Source organism: Cnephaeus nilssonii, assembly GCF_951640355.1.
Source record: "Cnephaeus nilssonii genome assembly, chromosome: 9".
Classification (NCBI taxonomy): domain Eukaryota; kingdom Metazoa; phylum Chordata; class Mammalia; order Chiroptera; family Vespertilionidae; genus Cnephaeus; species Cnephaeus nilssonii.
In genome coordinates, this window is record NC_137080.1 from 55,596,037 (window position 1) to 55,619,660 (window position 23,624).

Here is a 23,624-nt window from a genome sequence, read left to right on the forward strand (position 1 = left end):
AATTGTTGGTTTGGGGGTTTATTTTTAGAGAAATAGCAACAAAAAGAAATCCAAAGAAATAATTATAGATGCCGCTATAGAAAGGGGAAATGGAGGTGTAGCAGGTTGGTGTGTTAGGGTGTATTTTAAATGTCTTGCCCACTAGATGGTAGAACAGAGTCCCTATCCTGACAACAGAATTCTTTCTCACAGGTTTGAGTCTCTCTTACAACACCACACAGGACTTTGCACGTAAAAGAAACCCAATCAATTAAATGTTTTCAAAACTTTTGCTTGTTAAGCAGCGAGCTGAAACGACAAAGGTGGGAAAGGTTAGAAAGAGATGAGAAGCAAGGAAATACAAGGACTAGGGGAGCTAAACTACGTTTCCCAGAAGCCCACGGGTTGGACCTACAACACCCATCATGCCTGTGTTCCCGCTCTCATAACCGGTCGGTGCTTCCACGTTTGCGAGAGCGCTAGGGAGACGGGGTCTCTACCGTCAGGCAGCGACGGCTCTTACCGCTTCAGGATCCTAAGCCGAGGCTATTCCCGCCTCCACTCTTTGAGGCAAAAACAAGCTAACCGCCGTCCCGTCGGACCCACGAGCCACGTGACGAGCCCGGGTCATGTGACTCCGAGCCGGGCGGCTTACGTCTGTTACCGTGACAACTGCTGGGCCCCCAGCCGACTTCCCGGCAAAGCGCGGAATTCGGAGGCGAAGGTGGTGAGGCGCGGACACTGCTTCCCGGGGGCCGAGAGTGTCCTCAGAGCTTTCGTCTCGGGTCCCTCCCCACCTCCGCCCGGACTCCGGCTGCAAGTGCGCCTTTGCCTTCCCGCCGCCACCGGAACCCGCGCTTCCTGGAGCCGGGACCCCTGCCGAGTGGGGACCCAGTGGGTGGGATCCGCCTCTGACCGGGAATTTGAGGCCAAGACCGTAACCGCACGCACCTTGAACGGTCGAGAGACGCAGATGAGGGTGAGGAGGTGCTCTTCCGCCGGCTGGGCTGCGTGGTGGGGGGCTCTGAGCGCTCCCTCCCCTCTGCCCGCCTCTGAGAGAGGAAGCTGCCGAGCGCGGCGCCCCTGAAAGTTGAGTTCCTAAGGGGTGCTGGGAGAGCTTTCTGCTGCAAGTCACTATTGCATCGTATTTGTGGACTTTCCCTCGCGACAAAAGAAACAACTTGATTCTGATTGGTGTGTATATTCCATTAATTTTATTTTAGGTAGATTTTGAGTCTAAATCAGTTCCATTTGATTCCATTTATGTGTATGTATTTGGAAACATCCCCAGGTCTGGAAAGTCTGTTTTGCAAAGCTATTAATATGGATTGAGTGATAAGTCAGCCCAAATTGTCCTGTGCTTTGCCAAAAAGAAACGGTTTTTTTGGATTTGCTAATTTTTAAAGGATTCCTTGACAGGACCTGGTTTGTTTAAGGGATGCTAAATTTTAACACGCGCGCGCACATACACACTTGCAGAGTTATGAAATATTGTGGAGGCCTTGAACAATAGGATGTTAACAATAAAAATGTATTTCTGGCCAAAACCGGTTTGGCTCAGTGGATAGAGCATCGGCCTGCAGACTGAAAGGTCCCAGGTTCGATTCCGGTCAAGGGCACGTGCCTTGATTGCAGGCACATCCCCAGTAGGGGGTGTGCAGGAGGCAGCTGGTCGATGTTTCTCTCTCATCGATGTTTCTAACTCTCTATCTCCCTTTCTCTCTGTAAAAAATCAATAAAATATATTTTTTAAAAAATGTATTTCTGGACTCTAAGTAAAAGGCAGACTGTGATAGCTGCTTTTCCAAATCAGTTTTATGAATAAATTAGGAATCTCTTGCCCAACCTACTGGTCCATAAGTGTGCATATATATATACTAAAGTCATAAAAAATGTCTGAGGTTTAGGTCGTTCTTTTCATGATGTGATACAAATTTCCTCAAAAGATGTTTATTATTTCTTGTTATTTAGTGTTCCAGTGTTGTAAATACTTTGGAATATTTATCTTGGCAAGTGAAAATTATTGATTATGGCTCACTATTCCAAAGAAGAACTGGATGAAGAGTTTGAACAGTTCATGAAAGAGGTAAGTGTATATTTTTAAAAAGTGTATTGTAAATTTGTCTCGTAAGAAACTCATCCTTCAGTTTTCTCTTTCACCTCTAAGATCCAGTCCATCATCAAGCTTTGTGGACTCTGTCTCCAGATTACACCTATCATCCTTCTCTTTCCTTCCTTTTCACTGCCACTATCCTAGTTCAGGACACCAACAGCTCAGCTGGGCTGCTACAGCAGTTCTCAAGTACTGTCCCAGCATTCCTTCACCAATCTGCAGCCTGCATGATGTGTTATATAAATCAGAGTCTGTTGGCCTTCTATCATTTATATATATAAAAGCCTAAGCGACCGAAGGATCGAAGGACTGGTCACTATGACGTGCACTGACTCCCAAGGGGCAGACGCTCAATGAAGGAGCTGCACCCTGGTGGTCACTGCGCTCCCACAGCCAACCTCCCGCGGTACCTCCCTTCGGCCAGCTGGCTCCTATCGGCCCTTATTGCCGGCCAGGCCAAGGGACCTCACCTGTGCACGAATTCGTGCACCAGGCCTCTAGTCTATACTAATAAAAGGGTAATATGCTAATTAGACCAGACATCTTCCGGACATCCTTCTGGACATCCTTCCGGACAAAGCCACCATGGTGGGGGCCGAGGCAGAGGTGGTTAGGGGCGATCAGGCAGGCAGGCAGGCAGGTGAGTGGTTAGTAGCCAGCGGTCCCGGATTATGAGAGGGATGTCTGACTGCCAGACATCCCCCGAGTGGTCCCAGATTGGAGAAGGTGCAGGCCAGGCTGAGGGACCCCCTCACCCCCGCCCCAGTGCATGAATTTCGTGCACTGCGCCTCTAGTAGATAATAAAAGTCCAAACTCATTTCCAGGGTTTCAAAGCCCTGGATGATTTTGCTCATGCCCATCTCACTGACTTTATACCAATTTTATTATCCACTTATGTTACAGTGGCCTTTTCCCCTCTAGACATGTCAAGCTCAATTCATAGTAGGAGCTTTGCACTGGCTGTTCCCTCTGCCAATAATGTTGTTCCCCTATTCTTCACCGGGCTGGCGAAAATCTAATCTTAAATATCACTACCTCAGAAAAGGTTTTTTCTGTTCATCCAGTAAAAAAGAAACCACCAAGTCACTTAGTATACCATGTATTTATACTATACAAAAGTATAATAATACTATATAAGTATTATTTTACTTGTATAGGTCTATTTTCTGTTTCCCATCATAAGAATGTTTAATCTGACAAGTTGTAGCATATATCAATGTCTCATTCTTCTTTATAGCGTAATAATATTTTATTGTATGGATTTACCACGTGTTTACCCACTTATTAGTTTATAGACATTTGAGTTCTTTCCGCTTTTTGGCAATTATGAATAATTACGGTATGAACAGTCATGCACATGTTTTTGAGTGGATGTACATTTTCATTTCTCTTGTGTATATACCTAGTAGTAGAAATGCTGGGTCATATGGTAAAACTCTGTTTAACCTTTTGGGGAACTGCCAGACTGTTTTCTAAGTGGCTGTGCCATTTTCTATTCCCAGCAGCAGAGTATTAGTGTATTAGGGTTCCACTTTCTTCATATCCTTGCAGCACTGTTAATTACTTGGGGACCAATTTTTTTCTTTCTTTTTTTTGTTTTGTTGTTGTTGTCATCGTTTTTGTTAATCCTCACCTGAGGATATTTTTCCCATTGATTTTTGGAGAAAGTGGAAGGGACGGGGAGAGACATAGAGAGAGAAACATTGATGTGAGAGGGGGACACATCGATTGGTTGCCTTCCACACACACCCCAATGGGGGCTGGGGATCGAGCCTACAATCAAGGTACATGCCCTTGACCGGAATCGAACCTGGGACTCTTCAGTCCATGGGCCGACGCTTTAACCACTGAGCCAAATCAACTAGAGTTTTTGTTTTAAATATGTTTTTATTGATTTGAGAGAGAGAGAGAGAGAGAGAGAGAGAGATATCAATTGGGGATCAAGCCTGCAACCCAGGCATGTGCCCTGACCGGGAATCGAACCAGCGACCTTTTGGTGCATGGGATAAGACTCCAACCAACTGAGCCATACCAGCCAGGGCTGTTTTGTTTTTAATTATTGTAATCTGGAAAGCAGTGCAGTATTGTCAAAAGTGGGAATACCTATTATGTATTAGACAATAGGGTGGACATTCTGCTTTTTTATTTTTTTTTTCTGAGTTTTGCCACAACCATACAAGGTCAGTGCTATTATGACTATTTTTAACAGGTGAATAAAGTAAAAAGAGGTGTAATATTCCCTAAGCCCATGGTCGGCAAACTGTGGCTCGTGAGCCACATGCGGCTCTTTGGCCCCTTGAGTGTGGCTCTTCCACAAAATACCACGGCCTGGGCGAGTCTATTTTGAAGAAGTGGCGTTAGAAGAAGTTTTAAGTTTAAAAAATTTGGCTCTCAAAAGAAATTTCAATCATTGTACTGTTGATATTTGGCTCTGTTGACTAATGAGTTTGCCAACCACTGCCCTAAGCAATAGAGCTAGCATATTTTGAAGTTGAAGTCTCAACTCAGATCTGTCAGGCCCCAAAACCTATATACTCCTTCCACACACTTATGTGGCCATGAAGATTAGAAGGAGTAGACTGAGTCTGAGACAGATTCTCAGAATTTGATAAACAGTAAGATGTAGGGAGGAGTGAGAAATGAGATATTTTGAGGTGATAGTGAAGTTTAGAGACTTGAGTGGAAGGTGGTGCAACTAAAATTCAGGTGGGATAAATAATATATGTTCTTCCCTCCTCTCTTCTTCCTGCCTGGTTGTTAGGGAAGACAATTATTTTTGAACATTTAACAATTGACAGTCTTACAAATCATTGAGCTAGAGTTGCTTGGTTGGCAGGTGGAAATGTGTCTTGTCATCTTGGAAGTTTAAAAGGTCACTCTGGTAGCAATGGCCTAGTTGGGAGACTAAACAGTGTAGTAGAAAGTGGAACGGTTTTAGTCAGAGATCTCAGTTTGAAACCCAACTCTGTAACACCAGCAGTAGCAGCTTGGGCAAGTTGTTTAACCTCTTTAAGCTGTTTCCCTGTCTGTGAATCTCCTAGATTACTTCAGGATTGAGATAACTTGAGAATAGATCCTGACATAGAACAGGTATAGGATCAATGTTAGTTCCATCTTTGGGAAAAGTGTGTAGAATGAGAATAAAAAGAACCAAGAGCAGAGTCCTGGGGAAGTCTAGTGTTAAAGAAACGGACATTACCAAGAGCTATTTAAATAGGTGGGTGAGGAAGGTTACTGAGCTTTTCCCCCAAACCACCAAGTTTTCCACAGAACTTGGAGGATGTGAATGCTGTTAAGTCAAAGATAGAGAGTTTCAAGAAGTTTCAGAGTTGGTCACCGGTATCAAATTCCATGTCGTGATCAGGGAAGGTGGTTGACAGTGGTCCTTTATTGATGGTATTTAGGAGGTCTTTGGTACCTGGAGGAGAGCTGTTTTGGATGAGAACCAGGTTTTAAGGATTGTTTGGTTTGGTTTGGTTTGGTTTAGTTCAGTTTTTTGTTTTTTTCAAATAGAGTAGACCAGAGTGTTCATTCTTCCAGTCCACAATTGTGCCTGGGGATGTAGTGATGAGCAGGTTTATAATCTGAAGGTAGGGTGGAGAGGAGGGATTAAGATACAGAGATAAAATGGGATAACCAAGGAAGTAAGAACTTGGAGAGGTGGGAAGTGACCCCTCTGCAGGTTCTCCATAAAGTGGAAGAAAGTTTCTCTTCTGAGAGAGAAAAGCAGTGTCTTCACAGGTGAGTTTAGTGATGGAGTGAGGGGGAAAGGGGTGGGTTTTGATTGAAGGTCTTTTATTTTCTCAGTGAGGAGAGAGGCCAAGTTATTGGCCAAGAGTAAGGGGGCTAGGTTGGGGTTAGAGTAGGGAGTTTAGGATTGTACTAAAATTTGCATCTGAAGAGTTGAAAAGGACAAATAAGTATTTATTAAATCCTATCAATTACTGTGACAAAATGCTAATTTCTCTGGTAAACACCTAAAACTCAGCTCTCCATGTCTTAGAATTCTGTGTTCTAGAGTGATGCTAGGTAATTTTGCTAATTTTGCTCAATCATTATTTATTCTTAGACCCTCAAAAATGTCTAAAAGAGGATTGTATTTTTCTTTTTTCCTTTCCTGATTTCCTTGATCAAATTTTCTTTATTTCTTTGTTGTTCTCCCTAGTTAGTTTACTTGTTTAATTCTGTGTATTAAATTGGTGTTCAGAGATTTGTGCTTGATTTTTAAGTTATTTTGGTTGTATATGTTTAGAAATATGAATTCATACATTAATGCTGAGAATATTGCTTATGTATATAATAGTTTAACTGTGAGAGAAGGAAGAAAACATTTTAGTGATGAATCTGGAATTCTCATATTTAAAATTTAGTAGCTTATATCTGATTCAGCTTTCAGATGATTCTTTTGAAAATTCAAACAAAACAGCTAGACAACCTAAAAGAGAAGTGAAAAAGAAAGATGCTCTGCCATGGTGGATTACAGAAGGTGATTTTGAAGATGGTGGTAAATATTGCTGATTTTTCATCTCACATTATTTGACCACAAGGGGTCAGTCAAGACTTTTAATTCTGGATTTTGTTACTGTACTATAAATATATAAAGAAAATAATTTGAATTGATTTTCTTCACTTTATTATATACAGTATTAAATAATTGAGAGTCTATGTTTCTGCATTATTAGGTTATTTTACATTGAGATCTTTTGTATTTACTCAAATTAAGATGATGAATAATATCAGTATATTTATATATAATTATATTTAATGGTAAATTGATTTAAGGTGATTTAATAAAATATCCTGACAACATATTAATGTCATTGCAGGGGCAGAATTTAACAAATCTATAGATTTTGGTATCACAGTTTCTTATAACAGTAGTAAAATAAATAATTTATCACAGAACTATTCCTCATTGCATTGTTACAAATAGAAAATTACTCTCCGGAGCAGCAGTTGCCAACCTTTCTGACCTCACGGACCACCGGTTGGCGACCACTGCTCCAAAGGTTTCCTTAAACCAGCGGTCGCCAACCTTTCGGACCTCACGGACCACTAGTGGTCCGCGGACCGCCCATTGGTGACCGCTGCTCTGGAGTGTTTTCTTCAGTGTACTATATATGGTGATCACCTTATCTCTAAGGAACTGAGACGACCATGAAATACCTATGTCCACACTGCTTGTGGATCATTACGCACCATTTTATAAACTGATAAGATTTAGTATCTCTTTTCTAGGGGGAAAATTTACCCATGGCTTTTGTTTTTCCCCAAAAAACAGCCCGAATGCCCTCATGTGACAGTTAAGGCTCTACATAATCTGACTGGAACCCTCCTTTCTAGCCTCGTGTGCTCCAGCCATGCTCGGTTATTCTTTCTCTCCTGGAAGCACTACAGACTCCATGCCTGTATGCTTAGCTCATGCTTTCTTGCTGCTAGAATGCCTTTCCTCTCATCCTTCTTGTCCAGTAAAGTTTGGTGTTACCTCTTTTGCAATCCTTCCCTAACTCTTCTAACTGCCTTATCAACAGCATTATTTTCTCCTTTGTTTCAATGTCAAAACACCATAATAGCATTTATGCATTGTGGTAATACTTGTAACCTACTGCTGAGGTTGGCAGCTTTGTGAGGGCAGGAAACACTTCCTTGTATCTCCTGACCCTCAATAGTAAAATAGTAAATAATGAATGTGTTCAACAAATGAATGTAAGAGTGAATTTGGTAGTCATTTATCTGTTCTTAATAATGTAAATAAGGAATTGATTAATTGAAAAATTCAGTGCATTTTTTTTCATAAATCCCCAAACTATACAACAGTGTTAAAGTTTGCATGTGAAGAATTCATTTTTAGAATCTTTCCCTTCGTTGTAAAGAATATAATATGATGAAGTGCTATTGGAATTGTTGACAAAGATTTGAGAGTTAATTAGCATTAAAGTATCTTTTCTAGAAAATAATCAGAGATGGAATGATGTGTAAATTTATTTCAAAGGGAAAGAATAGGTCCTAGACTAACACTCGAAGGTAGTCTGACTAAAGGTATTATTAATTTTTAAAAGGATTTATCTATCAGTGGTGTATTTGACGAGTAAAGGATGCAAGGAAGGAAACTTAAGAAATAAACTTTGCCCAGCTGGTGTGGCTCAGTGGTTGAGCGTTGACCCGTGAACCAGGAGGTCAAGGTTCAATTCTGGTCAGGGCACATGCCCAGGTTTTAGGCTCGATCCCCAGTAGGGGGCATGCAGGAGGCAGCCAATCAATATTTCTCGTCATTGATCTTTCTAACCCTCTCTCCTCTTCCTTCCTCTTTCTGAAATAAAGAAAATCATATTTAATAAATAAATACATAAATAGAAACAAACTTTGACATTGTCCTTTTACACAAAAGGGAGAGAGTTTCTCCACCCAAGGGCATAATCTGATCCCTTGTTCAGTCACAAACTGTTACAGAGTTTATGTTATGTTCTGAGTACTAGGTGACTCTTAGTATTAGATGGTTCCTCTCATCCAGGTGTAGAAGCTTCTGAGGGAGATGTCAACACCTTCTTGAGGAGAGGAACCCATTACCCACCCTAGATAGATGCCATTAAACATCAACATTGAGAACTCCAGCCTTATAATTTTGCTTTCTCTTTCAGTTACCATAAAGACAGAGTGTTCTGCCTAGAGCAGTGGTTCTCAACCTTTCTAATGCCACGACCCTTTAATACAGTTCCTCATGTTGTGGTGACCCCCAACCATAAAATTATTTTCGTTGCTACTTCATAACTGTAATTTTGCTACTGTTATGAATCGTAATGTAAATATCTGTATTTTCCGATGGTCTTAGGCGACCCACAGGTTGAGAACCGCTGCTGTAGAGCCTAAGACCATCGGAAAACACAGATATTTACATTACGATTCATAACAGTAGCAAAATTACAGTTATGAAGTAGCAACGAAAATAATTTTATGGTTGGGGGTCACCACAACATGAGGAACTGTATTAAAGGGTCGCAGCATTAGAAAGGTTGAAAACCACTGGCCTGGAGGGTAAAACTGTCTAATCCTCCTGCTGGGTGTCCTCTTCATTACAAATAACTCAGTTGAACCTTGGTTTCGGTTATAGTAGTCTCTCGTGAGCTCGGTTAGCATGGGTCACATCCCTGCGTCCAGCATTGGAACCAGGGTGAAACCCAGACAGATAGCACCACAGCACCCCAGCCATGGCATGCACTTTCTCTTTTGACGTGTCTCTTGATTGTCTCTTGATTTTCTGCAGCTGTGGAAATTATTTGAGCTATAAAACCATTATGCACACCTAAAGCCATATAATAAATAGATTCTGAACCCTTTTCAAGAGGACACTAATTAGGAAATTGCATTCAAAATTTGTGACTTCTTAAGGCTTCCTGCTAAGCAAAAGTTATATTTTTCTAATCTTAATACGTATTTCTATCATGTAATGTAATCTTTTACTTTCTCTATATATCAGTTTTTTACAATAAATGTGTACTATTAGGATAAAGAAATTTTGATATTACATAACTTTATCATTGTTTTCTATTGCTTTTGGAATAAAGAGAAAATCTTACTCCTAGCCTGTGAGGATGAGAATGGTCTAGCCATCAGCTCCTGCTCTGTGCTTATTTCTACCCTGACTTACCCTCACTCTCTACACCCACCTTCACTGGCTTTTTTGCATCCTCATATGTGGCCGTTTCCTCACATTGTTGACCCTTTGTTCCTCTTCCCTCTGCCTGGAATTGTCTCCCTTTTCCATTTCAGCTGGTTATTTACTACTCTTCCTTCACATAGGGCAGACACTATTCTTTAAAATAGCATGGTACACTGTATAAAAGTGCTGCGTTCTTTTCGCCCTCATAATGCAAAATTTTAAAATATTCTTAAGATACACTGCAAACAAATATAATTTTTCTTTTGTGAATTTTAGGTTTGATGGATTTTTATTTAATAGATTAGATTTATTTTATAGCTACTGTCCACAAAATTAGTGTAATAGTATGTTGTTGGCATAGTTGTCAAAACAATGTCCTGAATATAAATATCCTGTTATATTAAATCCCATCCCTAGGACAGCTTGGAACAAATGTAAGCTATCTGAAAACAAAGACGACTTCTCAGCCTATTATGGAAATAGAAGAGGAGTCTGCTGAGAGGATTCAGTTTCTCAAGAGCAGTGGAACCTCTATCCTAAGTATTGACAGCTTAGAAACAAATGGTAAGAAATGTGAGACATATGAGTTGACAGGTTAGTTACTATGCTTATAATCAGAATTTTTACAAAAATTACAATCTTAAAGCACTTAGATTTAATATCTTCCTAAAAGGTTTACAAGTATACTTCTAGAGAAGCCTTATATCTTGCTTATTGATTATGAATATACATCTACTGTATATTGGGTGAAAGATTAAGTAAAGTATGTTTTATATTTTTTATAATTTTACTATATAATGTCAATAAATGCATCACTAAAATTTTATCAAAATTCTGTATGTTAATAAAATGTATTTGTGCCTTCATTTAGAGAGAATAGTTTCTGAGATCAATCAAAGTGTTCTCGGATTGGGATTGGACACATTTGAAGAAAAAGAAGAAAAAGAGCAATTTTTTGCCAGACTTGAGAAAGGGTTAACATCTTCCATTGATTATTCAAGATTAAATAAGGAATTGGATTCTAATGATTCAACACATTTTAAAGCTTTACATAGGTAATGTAAATATATTATAAACTAATCATTCAATGATTTTTTTGTGTTTTTCTATATTTTTGGAAGACTGGTATATACATGGATTAAAATGGGTAAATATTATAACAGGCAAAAGTAGAATCTTATTTTTAACTCTATTCTCTGTTTATTATGCTGGTCAGAGTTTTTCTTTTATGTGAACAGAATACATTGATTTGTATTCGAGAGCCCACTCTGCCTCCAGATATCTGAATGTCATGCCTGAGATACTACTGAGACTAATAGCACATTTCCAGAAAGACCTTACTAGGAAAGTAACTTGTCAAGTGGTTTTCCACAGATAAGGTAAACAACTGAGTTCAGGAGCTGTTGTATACTCAGAGGGGAACGGAACAGAAAGGGGTTGGGGAACCAGGGAGCAAAGACACAAACCAGGGTTTGTGTCCTACCTTTGTGCATATTTCACCCTAATGATTATCTGAAAACCTCATTTATTCTGGAAATCCCACTAGTTGACTGAGCTGGTCCTCTGTAAGTATGGTAGACTTTTGACATTTTCAAGATCTTTGTGAAACCTGATTATCTTTCATTTCCTCAGTTTTATATATCATTTAATATTTTAATTTTAAGTGAAAGTCAGATTATAATTCTAAGATTTTGAATAACACAAAACTATAATTATCTTAAGAGTCAGGAGAATACTAACTTCTGGTTATTAGAGTACCTGCTTTCCTCATGAGGCTTAGGTTCTTACAGATAGTGGACAAAGCAGTGACTACCGTGGATTGTGTAGGCTCTGAGATTGTTACCCTACTTGGACGTTAACAAGTTAGCCTGCCAGTTTTATGAATGCTTACAAACACAAGATTCCTGGGTCAGAAACAAAGGGCCTTATTTCTCACAACAAAAGCAGTTCAGTACGTGAGTGCCAAATTCATTTGCCTCAGTTCCCTATGCCCCCCAGGACCCATGGGGCAACACAAAGGGTCCATGATGGCTGTCTGCACACGTGGTGGTTGCTTTACAGGAGAGGACCTGTCACTGAGCATAGAGAATCTACTTTTTATGATAAAGTGGAAACAAGCCTTCTCTTTGGGCAGAAACATTGCTTCATCTCTCAAGGTTGCTCATGGCAAACATGACCCTGAGAAATGACCTAGGAAGAGGGATCCATGCCTTGCATTCTTGGCATACCCATCAGGAACATGCAGACCCATGGTGATTGCCTTTCGCAAGTGACAACATAGATTAAGCCTGTTTAGGTTTATTAGTCACAAGATTTTGCCCATTTGCAATATTTAACTTTTTTCTGATTTCCTAACAAAATTTTTAACTACTGATATTTTTGCTCTAAAACAGACTAGTCAGAGTGCAGCATAGTATTGAAATGCAAAATTATTTTCTGCTATTACTAATATCTATAATAATAAAAGTGTAATACGCTAATTAGACCGGGCGTCCTTCCTGACAAAGCCACAGCGGGCGGGGGCCCCCGCGGCGGAGACCCTTGCAGAAGTTTGTGCATTGGGCCTCTAGTAGTTTTATAATTTTTTGAACCTTTTAATCTCACTGGAGACAGGATTGATGGGCTGAAAAAGGTGGAACTGATTCCTGGGTTTGAAAGAAAGCATATCTGAACTAATATATCCAGTGCAATTCAGACTTGCTCCAGCTTCTCTGTTGCCTTTTGAGTTTTTCTTACAAGCGTGTCAAACTCGCGGCAGATGGGTTTTAAATGAGGCGTGCGGCCCACTAGCCGTGACCTTGGCCACGAGTTTGGTAAGATTCCTATTTAGCTCCTATTTCAGGATTAAGTTGCTTGTTAGCATGTAAATGACTATGGTATTTTTTTCCTGGCCTCCTTGTAGACTTCACTGGTTCTCATAACTTGTGGTCAAGTCCTAATCTTTAGTGTAAAAAGGACATCTGGATCCTGAGACATGTAAATGCACAAATTTATGTATAGAGTTAAAAAATATGACATGTTTTCCTTTGTATTATTTTGTCAGCTACAATTAAGCTTTAAGGAAATGTTATTTTCAAAATGTTTTGCTTATAGCTCCCAAGTTTTTTGCTTTTGATAAAATTGAGAAGAAATGTATAATGTTAGATATTTTTAAAAATATATACAAAGGATTGCATGGAAATGTATTATTAACATGTAATACTAAATTAAATAAATATTTTTTCTAGTAATCAAGCTAATATAGAACTAACTGAAGATAAACATGAGAATGAATCAAAACATGAAGAACTGGCAGGTAATTTCATTGGTTTTAAAATTTACAGTATTTGAAAAGATAATATAGCTTTTAATAAAGATACTGGTAAGAAAAAAATAATTAAAGGGAAATCATACTGTCTCGGAAAGAGCTTTGAGCAGGTAATGCGAATTGCTTGTGTTGTAACCTGAGCCACCGGGAAGTTGTTAAAAGTGCACCACTGCCTTATTGTTGGGAGTGGGCTGTGGGCCAGCTGGGAAGACAGAAAAAAGGAGTTTTGTGCTAGAGGCAGGGAAATCTGTGGAGCCAAGACAAATGCCTTTAAAGCTTAATTGTGTCAGTACATCTTTTTTCCATCTTTTGACTTTTAATGTATCTGTGTTTTAAAGTGATTTTCTTATAGATAGCTTTTCTATCCAATCTGGCAATCTCTGACTTTTAATTCAAGTGTTTTTACACTTTATAAAAATATATTTCTTGGATTAATTACTTACTGTATTGCTGTTTGTTTTTGTATCTTTCCATCTTTTTGTTTATTTGTTTTATTTGTCTTGCATTTTGTTGGATTGAGTATTTATAGTATTCCGTTATCCCTTCTTTTGGCTGGTTATACCTTTTTGCTGTATTTTTTCTCTTCATTGTCCTAAGATTCACAATATGCATCTTTATCTTATTAGAGTCTACTTTCAAATTATATTTTACAACTGCTGACAGTTCTATAGCTGAAGGTAGTAGAACTAAGTAGTGAGTCCAAGACTTCTGGCTCCTGGTTGCACTCTTAAGTGTTATATTGCTCGCACTGTTTCTTATACTACCTGTTTGTGGTCCCAGAAACACTACATTCCCTTCCATTGATTGGAAGTAGTTCCCAAATCCCAAGTAGTTGTCTAAGTTCATTGTCATAATCTCCCATGTCTCCCCCCTCCTTGTACATCATCTCTTTTTAAGCAAATTTAATCTCTCAGGTTACTTAAAATTTAGTGCTTCCTGCCTAGAATATTAGAATCTTCATCATTTTCATATTGGTCCTAGAACTTAGAACAGTGTCTAATACAAAGTAATTTCTCAATAACTGTGAATTTAATTGTTTCTACTGATATTTAAAAATCCCAGTGTTCTTTCTCAAATGGAGGAGAGATAAAGGTGAGCTTCTCAACTTCCAAATATAGATGTTAACCAAGTAACCTAGTTTATCTGCCTAGGTTACAATACCCGTGCTGTTCCAACCTCATCTTCCTTATGAACTAAAGTGGAAATGTTTCTGTAGGCAGGTCTCAGTGGAAGCATCTCTGTTTAATTTCCAATCCCTCTCAAGTTTATTCCCACACTTCCATTTATAACTACATTTAAGTTGTCTCCTCCTTTCTAAAAGAAGACTGAAGGACAGTCTTTCCAGAAGCAGACTCTAGTACCTCATCAGTCTTTCTCCCACCAGACCATCCTGTTTCTGAATGTGATCTCTCTTTTGAACTACAAGTAAGATTACATTTCCTTCTAGAATGGTTGATTCCACCCTGTAAAGGTTATTATGCTTTACAGCCTGTAGGTCTCAGTCAATCCTTCGTAAGAGCTATAAACAAGTTACAAATTTTTGGATAAATCCTGGCCAAATCATCCCTGCCCTATCTTCTCAATAAATAGTCTGATGGCATCATGTTAACATGGACACACCCTTTCCATCTGCTGCAAAGTCATTGAGATATAATTTGGGCCTTTAGCTGAGAAGTGCCCAGTCTTGGGAAACAGTGAAGGTCATATAGGTCAATATTTCCTAAGGGAAGTATCAGAGATAGACCTCTCATGAGTAGCATTTAAGGCTTATAGTAGAGATACCTCAGATACCAAAAAAATCAACTTAAAAAATGAGTAGCCCTAGCCTGTGTGGCTCAATTGATTGCACATAGTCCCATGCACCAAAAGGTCACCAATTCAATTCCTAAGCAGGGCACATGCCTGGGTTGTGGGTTCGATCCCTGGTAGGGGGCACATAGTTGCCAGCCGATTGATGTTTCTCACATCGATGTTTCTCTCTCTGCCTTCCCCTTCTCTCTCTTGAAAATCAATTTAAAAAACTTTTTTTAAAAAAAAGCAAAATCTGTCCTTTTATGAATCAACATTTTACAAAAGTGCTGGCTTTTATAAGTAAGCAATTTAAGATTTTTGTCTTTAAAAAACAAATATTAAAATTTGTTTTAAAGATGACATAAAATCTTTTGGGTAGCTCTAGACATTTTTAGTCAGTTAATACTATACAAGATTAAAAAGTACTTGAAAGTACAAAAAATGGAATAAAATTAAGATAGTCTTATGAATTGAATTATTAAATCTTTGCAAAAAATCTGTTAATTTATGTCAGTATTTCAATAAGTTATTCTTATGTGGAATTCTTCCTTTTGAAATCAGTCATATCCTGGAAATTGATTTTTTTTATGTGATCCTTATATTTTAAAAAATTATTTTCTTCAGAAAATTACAGTGATGATTTTGAAGATGAGGAGGATATTGATGGACCTTTGACTACTAAAGGTGAAGAGACTAATTCCAGAGAAAATTCCAAATCAGAAAAAATAAATGCACCCAAACAGGTATACATCAATTATGTATTTGACAATTTTGAAAATTCTTTTATCTGTTATTCAGGCAATAACTTTAGCTGTTATTATTTGGAGAGTTCAAAATAAGGAGTTCTTTATAGTCTTTTGTTTGTTTGCTGTTTGTTTTTTTGTTGTTACATGATTCTACCAGTTAAATCCTATCTAATAAAAGAGTAATATGCAAATTGACTGTATCTCTGCTACACCCACAAGCCATGCCCACCAGCCAATCAGAAGTGAATATGCAAATTAACCCAACCAAGATGGCTGCAGCCACTGAAAGAGCAGGAGGCTTGGGTTGCCCCCGGCAAGGGAGGAAGCCAAGCTTTCCACCTGCCCTGGCGGCCCCAGGCCTCCGCTCAAGGCTACAAAGTTTCAATTATAGAAGATAAATAAATCCCAACAAAAATGGCGGCAGCCACGGAGCTGGAGAGAGCAGGAGGCTTTGTTGCCCCCGGCAATGGAGGAAGCCAAGCTTTCCACCTGCCCTGGTGGGCCCAGGCCTCCGCTCAAAGCTATAAAGTTTCAATTATAAAAGATAAATAAATCCCAACAAAAATGGCAGCAGCCACGGAGCTGGAGAGAGCAGGAGGCTTGAGTTGCTGCTGGCAATGGAGGAAGCCAAGCTTTCCACCTGCCCTGGCGGGCCCAAGCCTCCGCTCAAGGCTACAAAGTTTCAATTATAGAAGATAGATAAATCCCAACAAAAATGGCTGCGGCCACAGAGCAAGCAGGAGGCTTGGCACCGCTCAAGGCTACAAAGTTTCAATTATAGAAGATAAATAAATCCCAGATACCAGGGCCTCTGCTTGGTTTGCCAGGGGGCGTGGCCAGCCTGCAAACCACCACAGGCCCCTCACCCAGGCCGCCCCACACCCCAAGGGAACCCCCACCCTGATCCGGGACACCCTTCAGGGCAAACCAGCTGGCCCCCACCCATGCACCAGGCCTCTATCCTATCCTATCTGATAAAAGATAGTATGCAAATTGACCATCATTCTAACACACAAGATGGCTGCCCCCATGTGGTCAAAGATGACTGCCCCCATGTGGACACAAGATGGCCAGCAGGGGAGGGCAGTTGGGAGGGACCAGGTCTGCAAGGGAGGGCAGTTGTGGGCAATCAGGCCATCAGGGGAGGGCAGTTGGGAGGGACCAGGCCTGCAAGGGAGGGCAGTTGGGGGCGATCAAGCCTGCAGGGCGGGGCAGTTAGCGGTGACCAGACCAGCAGAGGAGGGAAGTTGGGGGCGACCAGGCCTGCAGGGGAGGGCAGTTAGGGATGACCAGGCCTTAAGGGGAGGGCAGTAAGGGCTGACCAGGCCTGCAGGGGAGGGAAGTTAGGGGCAAACATGCTGGCAGGGGAGTGGTTAGGGGGTGATCAGGCTGGCAGGCAGAAGCAGTTAGGGGCAATCAGGAAGGCAGGCAGGCAAGCAGTTGGGAGCCAGCAGTCCTGGATTGTGAGAGGGATGTCCGACTGCCCGTTTAGGCCTGATCCTACCTGGATCTGGCCTAAATGGGCAGTCGGACATCCCTTGAGGGGTCCCAGATTGGAGAGGGTGCAGGCTGGGCTGAGAGACACACCCCCCATGCACAAATTTCATGCACCAGGCCTCTAGTCTTTAATAAAATTCCATCAAAGATTATGTCATATTATATGCCATGATTAGCTTTCTACAAACAACTTTGCTTTCTGTGTACAAATCAGTGTCAATGAAATAAAAAATAAAACTATACTAGGCAGAGAACTTTATTAACCTGTTTCAAACTTTATTCCCAAGCTTATTCAGCTTAATTAGTTGCAAAGAATGATTTATGTATAAGCAAAAACTGAAAAGAGCTGCTATGTCCAGGGGCGTTTGGCTATAAAATATTAGAGATCTAGGTTTTATCAGATCCATAAACAAAATTTGAAAAAGCAGTCATAATATAAAATAGCAGCTCCCAGAAACTTCTTCAAGCTTATCTTCTTCAGAAGTTGGCTCAATTCAGTTTGCTTCATTCTTGGAAGCCTCATCAGAATTCTCCACAAGATCTGGAACTTCATCATCATCATCCTCTCCAGTAGTAATGGCGATTTTCCATCCACAGATTATTTGGGCAGAGCTTCAGCCAGTCTCCTTAAACTAGTCCGACTGTCTGTACCAAGCTGGTTTAAGATGCTGGGTAGCATTTCTGTCAGCTGCTTTGTCTCAGCATGGCCTGTAATGGTGAAAGTGTTCACTGCCAGAGATGCCTGAACTTTAGGGTTGTTAAAGTGGATCACTGTTCCTTAGTTTGAAAACATATTTACCTCTTCAATACCAGAGATATTGTTTACCCCTAACTTCTTTAAGGAGAACTAAAGTTTTTTATCATCTGCTGTAGCTGTTCTGTGAACCACCACCTTCTTTCTACGAGCAGTTCCTTTCCCACCAATGCGCACTTGTGCCTGCAGTTTGGCGAGTTGCTCTTGATTCTTGATAGTTTCTTTCATCTTGTTGGAGAGGAAACAGGGCTGAGTGGGGGACAAGGGCTGATGCTCAGGGGGTCTAGGGAAGACCAGCTGAGAATAAGTGCACACATGCAGGGACGCAAGATCAATTCTTTATAGTCTTGCTTATTGTTGTAAAGTTATAGGTCTCTTAACATACAGACATTTCCTTAACGTAGGATGTCAGTGTGGTATAAATCTTAATGACATATGGCAGTTGGTGATATTCTTAAGGATATCTTTTGGCAAGTAATTTCCTTAAGCTTTAGAAGTTGAAAACTTAATTAAAATCTCAAGTCTAATTTTAAGCAGACATAATAAATTATACTTTTCTTTGGTAGGTCTTGTCCTTGTGAATACAATAAATACCCCTCCTTAGTATTTATGCTAGTAGTAAAATTAGTGTCCGAGATCATAAATTAAATTACTCTCTTCACATTCAACATTGCTGTACTATCTCATTTTTCAGTTCTTACCAAGACTAGTTAAGGGTATTACAGCATATTGCCTACCTGATATAATGTATCCTTGAACTATCTAATAGTAACCGGTAGGACAATTATTATTATATTGGTCTTGATCTGGACACAGTCTCTTTTGGTACTATGTGTTAGGACTAGATGTTTCGAACATGTGTGAAACCATAAACTATCTAAAAAGTAAGGAACCCTTTTGGGTATTAATAAATATTCTTAAGAAAATTATCTTATTCTAACCTAGTAATTTGCCTTTGGGTATCTGTATCATGTAGCTTGGTGGAAAAACCCAGGTGACCTTAGAAATACCCCAAAATTAAAGAGATTTGATGAGTACCCTTAGAAATGTAATGGGGTTTATCCTTGGAATATGGCAATTACAATATTTTATGAAAAATAAATAGGTCAGTAGAAGGCACAGTGGTGTGCTATATTAAGGAAGGGTAGCCTGCATTAAAAATGTGTTAACCTAAATGTGGAAACCTAGGAGAGAGTTGTTTGGATAATGATCAAAATAGGAAGGTAATAAAGCTCTGTTATAACAAGACTAGAGGCCCGGTGAACGAATTCGTGCACGGGTGGGGTCTGGCTGACCTGCCCCGATGGGGGGCCGATTGGGGTGGGCCAGCTGGGGGAGGGGGACGTGGTGGTTGGCTGGCTGGCCCCACCCCCAGTTGGGTTGGGGGAACTGATGGGGGGTGGGGCTGGCCAGGGGGAGGGGCTGTGGGAGGTTAGGGGGGCCAATCAGGGCCCCAATGGGGCCAGTTGGCCACCTCAGTGCCCATCATAGTGACTGGTTGTTCTGGTCATACTGTTGTTCTGGTTGCTTGGCTCTTATCTATAATAATAAAAGCGTAATATGCTAATTAGACTGGACATCCTTCCGGACAACCTTTCAGATGAAGCCGGGGCTGCGAGGGAAGCCCGGGTCCCAGGTGCCTGCCAGGTGCCAGAGGGAAAAGCCAGTGTCGGCAGCCCGGGGGAAGGGAGGCCTACTCTTGCACAAATTTCATGCATTGGGCCTCTAGTATATATAGGTAATCCTACATACTGCCTATCCAAGGGGAGAATGTAGGTGACACTAATTAGAAAAGTTATTCTAAGGGAACCCATAATGTTGATGAATTGCAATTATGTTATCATTTGGTGGCCTACCTTTTTGAAAATTTTCTCTCAAAATGTAGATGAAACCATGAGTACAAATTATATTTAATCATTAATTCTTAACAATAAGGGGGAAATGCTGATGTTATAATAGAAGGAATCTTATATGAGGTATTCATGTTATCCTGGAGTTAAAAAAAAAAAAGAATTTCTGAGTAAAGTAGATGAGCAGAGGGCATCTAGATACTTTAAACAAGGCTTTTATAAAGGCCTAAATTAATTACTGGTAAATGCTGAGATTCTGAAGAAACTTCTGTAAGTTTTCTCATAGCTACATTCTCTAGTACTGTCGAATTATCATTTGATTGAGGGTGATAAATCTAGAAAGAACATTTCCTGATCTTTTCATAATGGAGTAGAGCACTGGCTTTCAAATTTTGTTACTATTTCCATTATCATTTTACATAACATTGATATTAAATGATATGATTCTTTTCTACTTTTAATTTAGGAAGAAGAGAAAACTGGCATGCTGGCCAATGGTAAATATTGTGTATACTTATGTTTTAGTTTGCAAAAAAATTGTTCAGCATTTCATCTAAATAATTCTGAATAAACCACTATTTGTACTTGTTTTTTAGTATCTCTAATGAATTAACGTTCACAGATTGTCTCAGTAATATGTCTCTTCTGCCTATCTTGAATCCTTCTGTTATATTTAAGAAAATTTTTTTTAAAAGCCCAGGACTAGATAGCTTCATTGCTATATTCTACCAAATGTTCAAAAAATCAATACCAATTTTTTAAAAATCTTTCAAAGAACAGGAAGGAATACTTCCAAACTCATTTTATGACACCCAGATCACCTTGATACCAAAATCAGAGAAACATCATGAAAAGAAAATATTCCCATTTAAAATAACATTCAAAAGAATAAAAAACTTAAGAATAAATTTAACCAAGGAAGTAATAAATATGTACACTGAAAACTACAAAATATCAAAGAAATTGAAGCAGACACAGTAAATGGAAATGTCGCATGTACATGATTAGAATTAATATTGCTTTAATGTCCACACTACCCAAAGTGAACTACAGATAGAGTACAGTCTCTATCAAAATTCCAATGACATTTTTCAAAAACAATCTTAAAATTCATATGGAACCACAAAAGATCCAAATAGCCAACTCAGTCTTGCGAAAAAACAAAAGTGGAGGAATCACATGTACTTCTATTTAACATTTCAAACTGTTAAAAAGCTGTAGTAATCAGAACAGTGTGCTATTAGTATTAAAAATGCACATAAGTCAATGGAACAGGATAGAGTTTCCAGAAATAGACCTATGTATAAATGGACAATTTTTGACAAAGACACCAAGAATACACAGGAAAGAATAGTCGCTCCAATAAACGGCATTTGGAAAACAGCCATATACAGAAGATAAAACTGGACCCCTATCCACAACATGTAAAAAAATCAATTTGAAATGGATTAAATACTTAAATAATAATACATATTTAGCCTTTAAAAAAAGTAAATTCTGCCATTTGAACAACATGGATGAACATGGAGGACATTTAGTTAAGTATAGTAGACAGACACAGAAAGACAAATACTATATGATCTCATATGTGGAATCTAAAAATGCCAAAATCACAGGGAGGATAGAATAATGGTTACCAGGCTCAGGATATAGGAAGATGTTGGATAAGGGATGCAAAGTTTTAGTTAATGCAAGATAAAAAGTTCTGGAGATTAGTGTGCAACTGTAGTTAGCAGTAGTGTAATGTGTACTTGAAATTTGCTAAGAGGGGAGATCTCAAGTGTTCTCACCACATATAAAAGCTAAATAACTATGCAAGGTGATGGATATTAATTTGCTTCATTGTGATAAATATTTCATAAAGTATAAATATATCACATTGTCAAGTGTCAGGTATACCTCAACAAAGTTGGGGTATTTTATTTTTCTCAGGCCCTTTACATTCCACATATAAATGTACATTAGGCCTATATGTAAACATAGATATGTATGTTAATGTAAACCTACTCTTTTGTACATAAGGAGGAAATCATGCTTACTTAATTATAGTACATGATTATATTCTTTATGTGTAAATAGCTTTGTTTTTATATGGATTGCCTATGATTAAAATACTTTCTTAAAGGGACCATACAAATTTCTCTATATTCCTAATAACTTTTTTTGTGTATTGTTCTAGTGGTGCTGCTTGATTCATTAGATTCTGTTGCAGAGGTCAACCTTGATGAACAAGGTAAAGCAACTACTGTGCCAAAGGTTCTGCCCAAAATAACTGACAGCGAAATGACAGGAACAGGTAAAAATGTTTGAAAACTCAATATTTTCTAAATGTGTAATATTTTATGACTAATTGACTTCATTTATACATAATACATAATAACTATATAATAACTATCTATATATATATAAAAGCCTAAGCGACCATTACGACCGGAATGACCAGTTGACCAGTCGCTATGACGCGCACTGACAACCAGGGGGCAAACACTCACTGCAGGAGCTGCACCCGGGTGATCAGTGTGCTCCCATAGCCAACCTTCCACGGACTGGACCCTCACCCCTTACCCGGCCAACCTCCCGTGGCCCCACCCCCTTGCCCTGCTGGGCCTCCCCCCCCCCCTCCCCCCGGTTCAGCCCCAATGTGGGGGCCGGCTGGCTAACCTCCCATAGCCCCTCTCACCCCAGCTGGCCAACCTCCTGGGGTCAACCCTCCACCCCCTGGCCAGCTGGCCCCCTGATAGGCCTCAATCGCCAGCCAGGCTGAGGGAACCCTACCTGTGCATGAATTTGTGCACCGGGCCTCTAGTATTGACAATAAAATTTTAAATCTCATATTTTCTACCATATTTAGCAACTTCAATAATCTGAACTTGCTAACGGTAACACCTAATGCTAGTCAGCCAAGTAAAATATGTTTTTAAGTAAATGCTTATTAGTGAGTGCTGTTGATACAAAGTGTAGCACGGTGGATAAATATTAACTAATTTTTTGTCCCTGACCAGAGTATTCAATTAGATTTGCCATGTATAGGAGAAATAAAACTTCAGTCTTATTGTGTTTTTCTATAGTTCCTTTTGTGTAGGAAAAAGCTGGATTACATCCCAAAATTTTGAAATACCTAGGACCATCTAGACTTTGCTTAAGTTTGTAAAGAACTTTAGGACATTGTCTTTGTAAACTTTTTTAAAGCAGTGGAATCCTATCTCCAAATGAAATCTTATGTATACTCTATGTAGCTAAAAATGGTATTTTGTCGGTATAAACATAAATGTTTACATTTGTAACATTTACAAGTAAAGATAAAACAAAATGGTCTTTTGAAATCATAGGTTTATAGATACTTGTTATATTTTCATATCATGATCAGACTTCTAATATGTTAGTATATTTTGGTTTTGTTGTGTAATGCAAAAATATTCTTGACTTACCATATAAATAGTTACAAATGGGAACTTTTTAATCAGCTTGCTTTTCAAGACTCAGTTGACCAGTATGGTCAAGTAAACCAATCCAAACACTTGGAAAACAAGAGCCATAGAATTGATAAATCACTAACCAACTCCAAACATCTACTTGAATTTTATTTTTTTCTTTCTTAATTGAAATATATTATACCTATACGAAAGTATAATATGCCTATATCATATATACTAATAATCTATACTAATAAAAGGGTAATATGCTAATTAGACCGGATAGACCGGACAGACCGGACGTCTTCCAGACGTCCTTCCAGACAAAGCCACAGTTGCGAGGCCGAGGCAGAGCAGTTAGGGGTGATCAGGCCAGCAGGGGAGAGTGGTTAGGGGCAATCAGGCAGGCAGGCGAGAGGGGTTAGGGTTGATCAGGCAGGCAGGTGAGAGGTTAGGATCCAGTGGTCCCGGATTGTGAGATGGATCGGGCCTAAATTGGCAGTCAGACATCCTCCG

The 23,624-nt window shown here is 39.4% G+C and overlaps 1 protein-coding gene and 1 pseudogene across 5 annotated transcripts in view; one reads left to right on the plus strand and one right to left on the minus strand.

The window, feature by feature from the left end:
* The first annotated feature begins 473 nt into the window (after positions 1–473).
* Positions 474–23,624, plus strand: part of CEP162 (centrosomal protein 162) — an 84,227-nt gene continuing 61,076 nt past the window's right edge. For 3 of the 4 annotated variants that reach the window (XR_013813959.1, XM_079780188.1, XM_079780190.1), the window contains exons 1-9: positions 474–1,173; positions 1,951–2,065; positions 6,483–6,597; positions 10,168–10,314; positions 10,622–10,805; positions 12,978–13,045; positions 15,473–15,591; positions 20,162–20,192; positions 21,875–21,991. Coding sequence is in view for 3 of the 4 variants with exons in the window: in XM_079780188.1 (XP_079636314.1) it covers positions 2,009–2,065; positions 6,483–6,597; positions 10,168–10,314; positions 10,622–10,805; positions 12,978–13,045; positions 15,473–15,591; positions 20,162–20,192; positions 21,875–21,991 (838 nt within the window). In the remaining variant the exon portion in view is untranslated. The remainder of the gene's footprint in view (positions 1,174–1,950; positions 2,066–6,482; positions 6,598–10,167; positions 10,315–10,621; positions 10,806–12,977; positions 13,046–15,472; positions 15,592–20,161; positions 20,193–21,874; positions 21,992–23,624) is intronic. The other variant, XM_079780189.1, reaches the window with a different exon arrangement.
* LOC307104922 (transcription factor BTF3-like) lies at positions 17,288–18,916 on the minus strand (annotated as a pseudogene). The gene has a single exon. The product of its transcript is annotated as a transcription factor BTF3-like (transcript).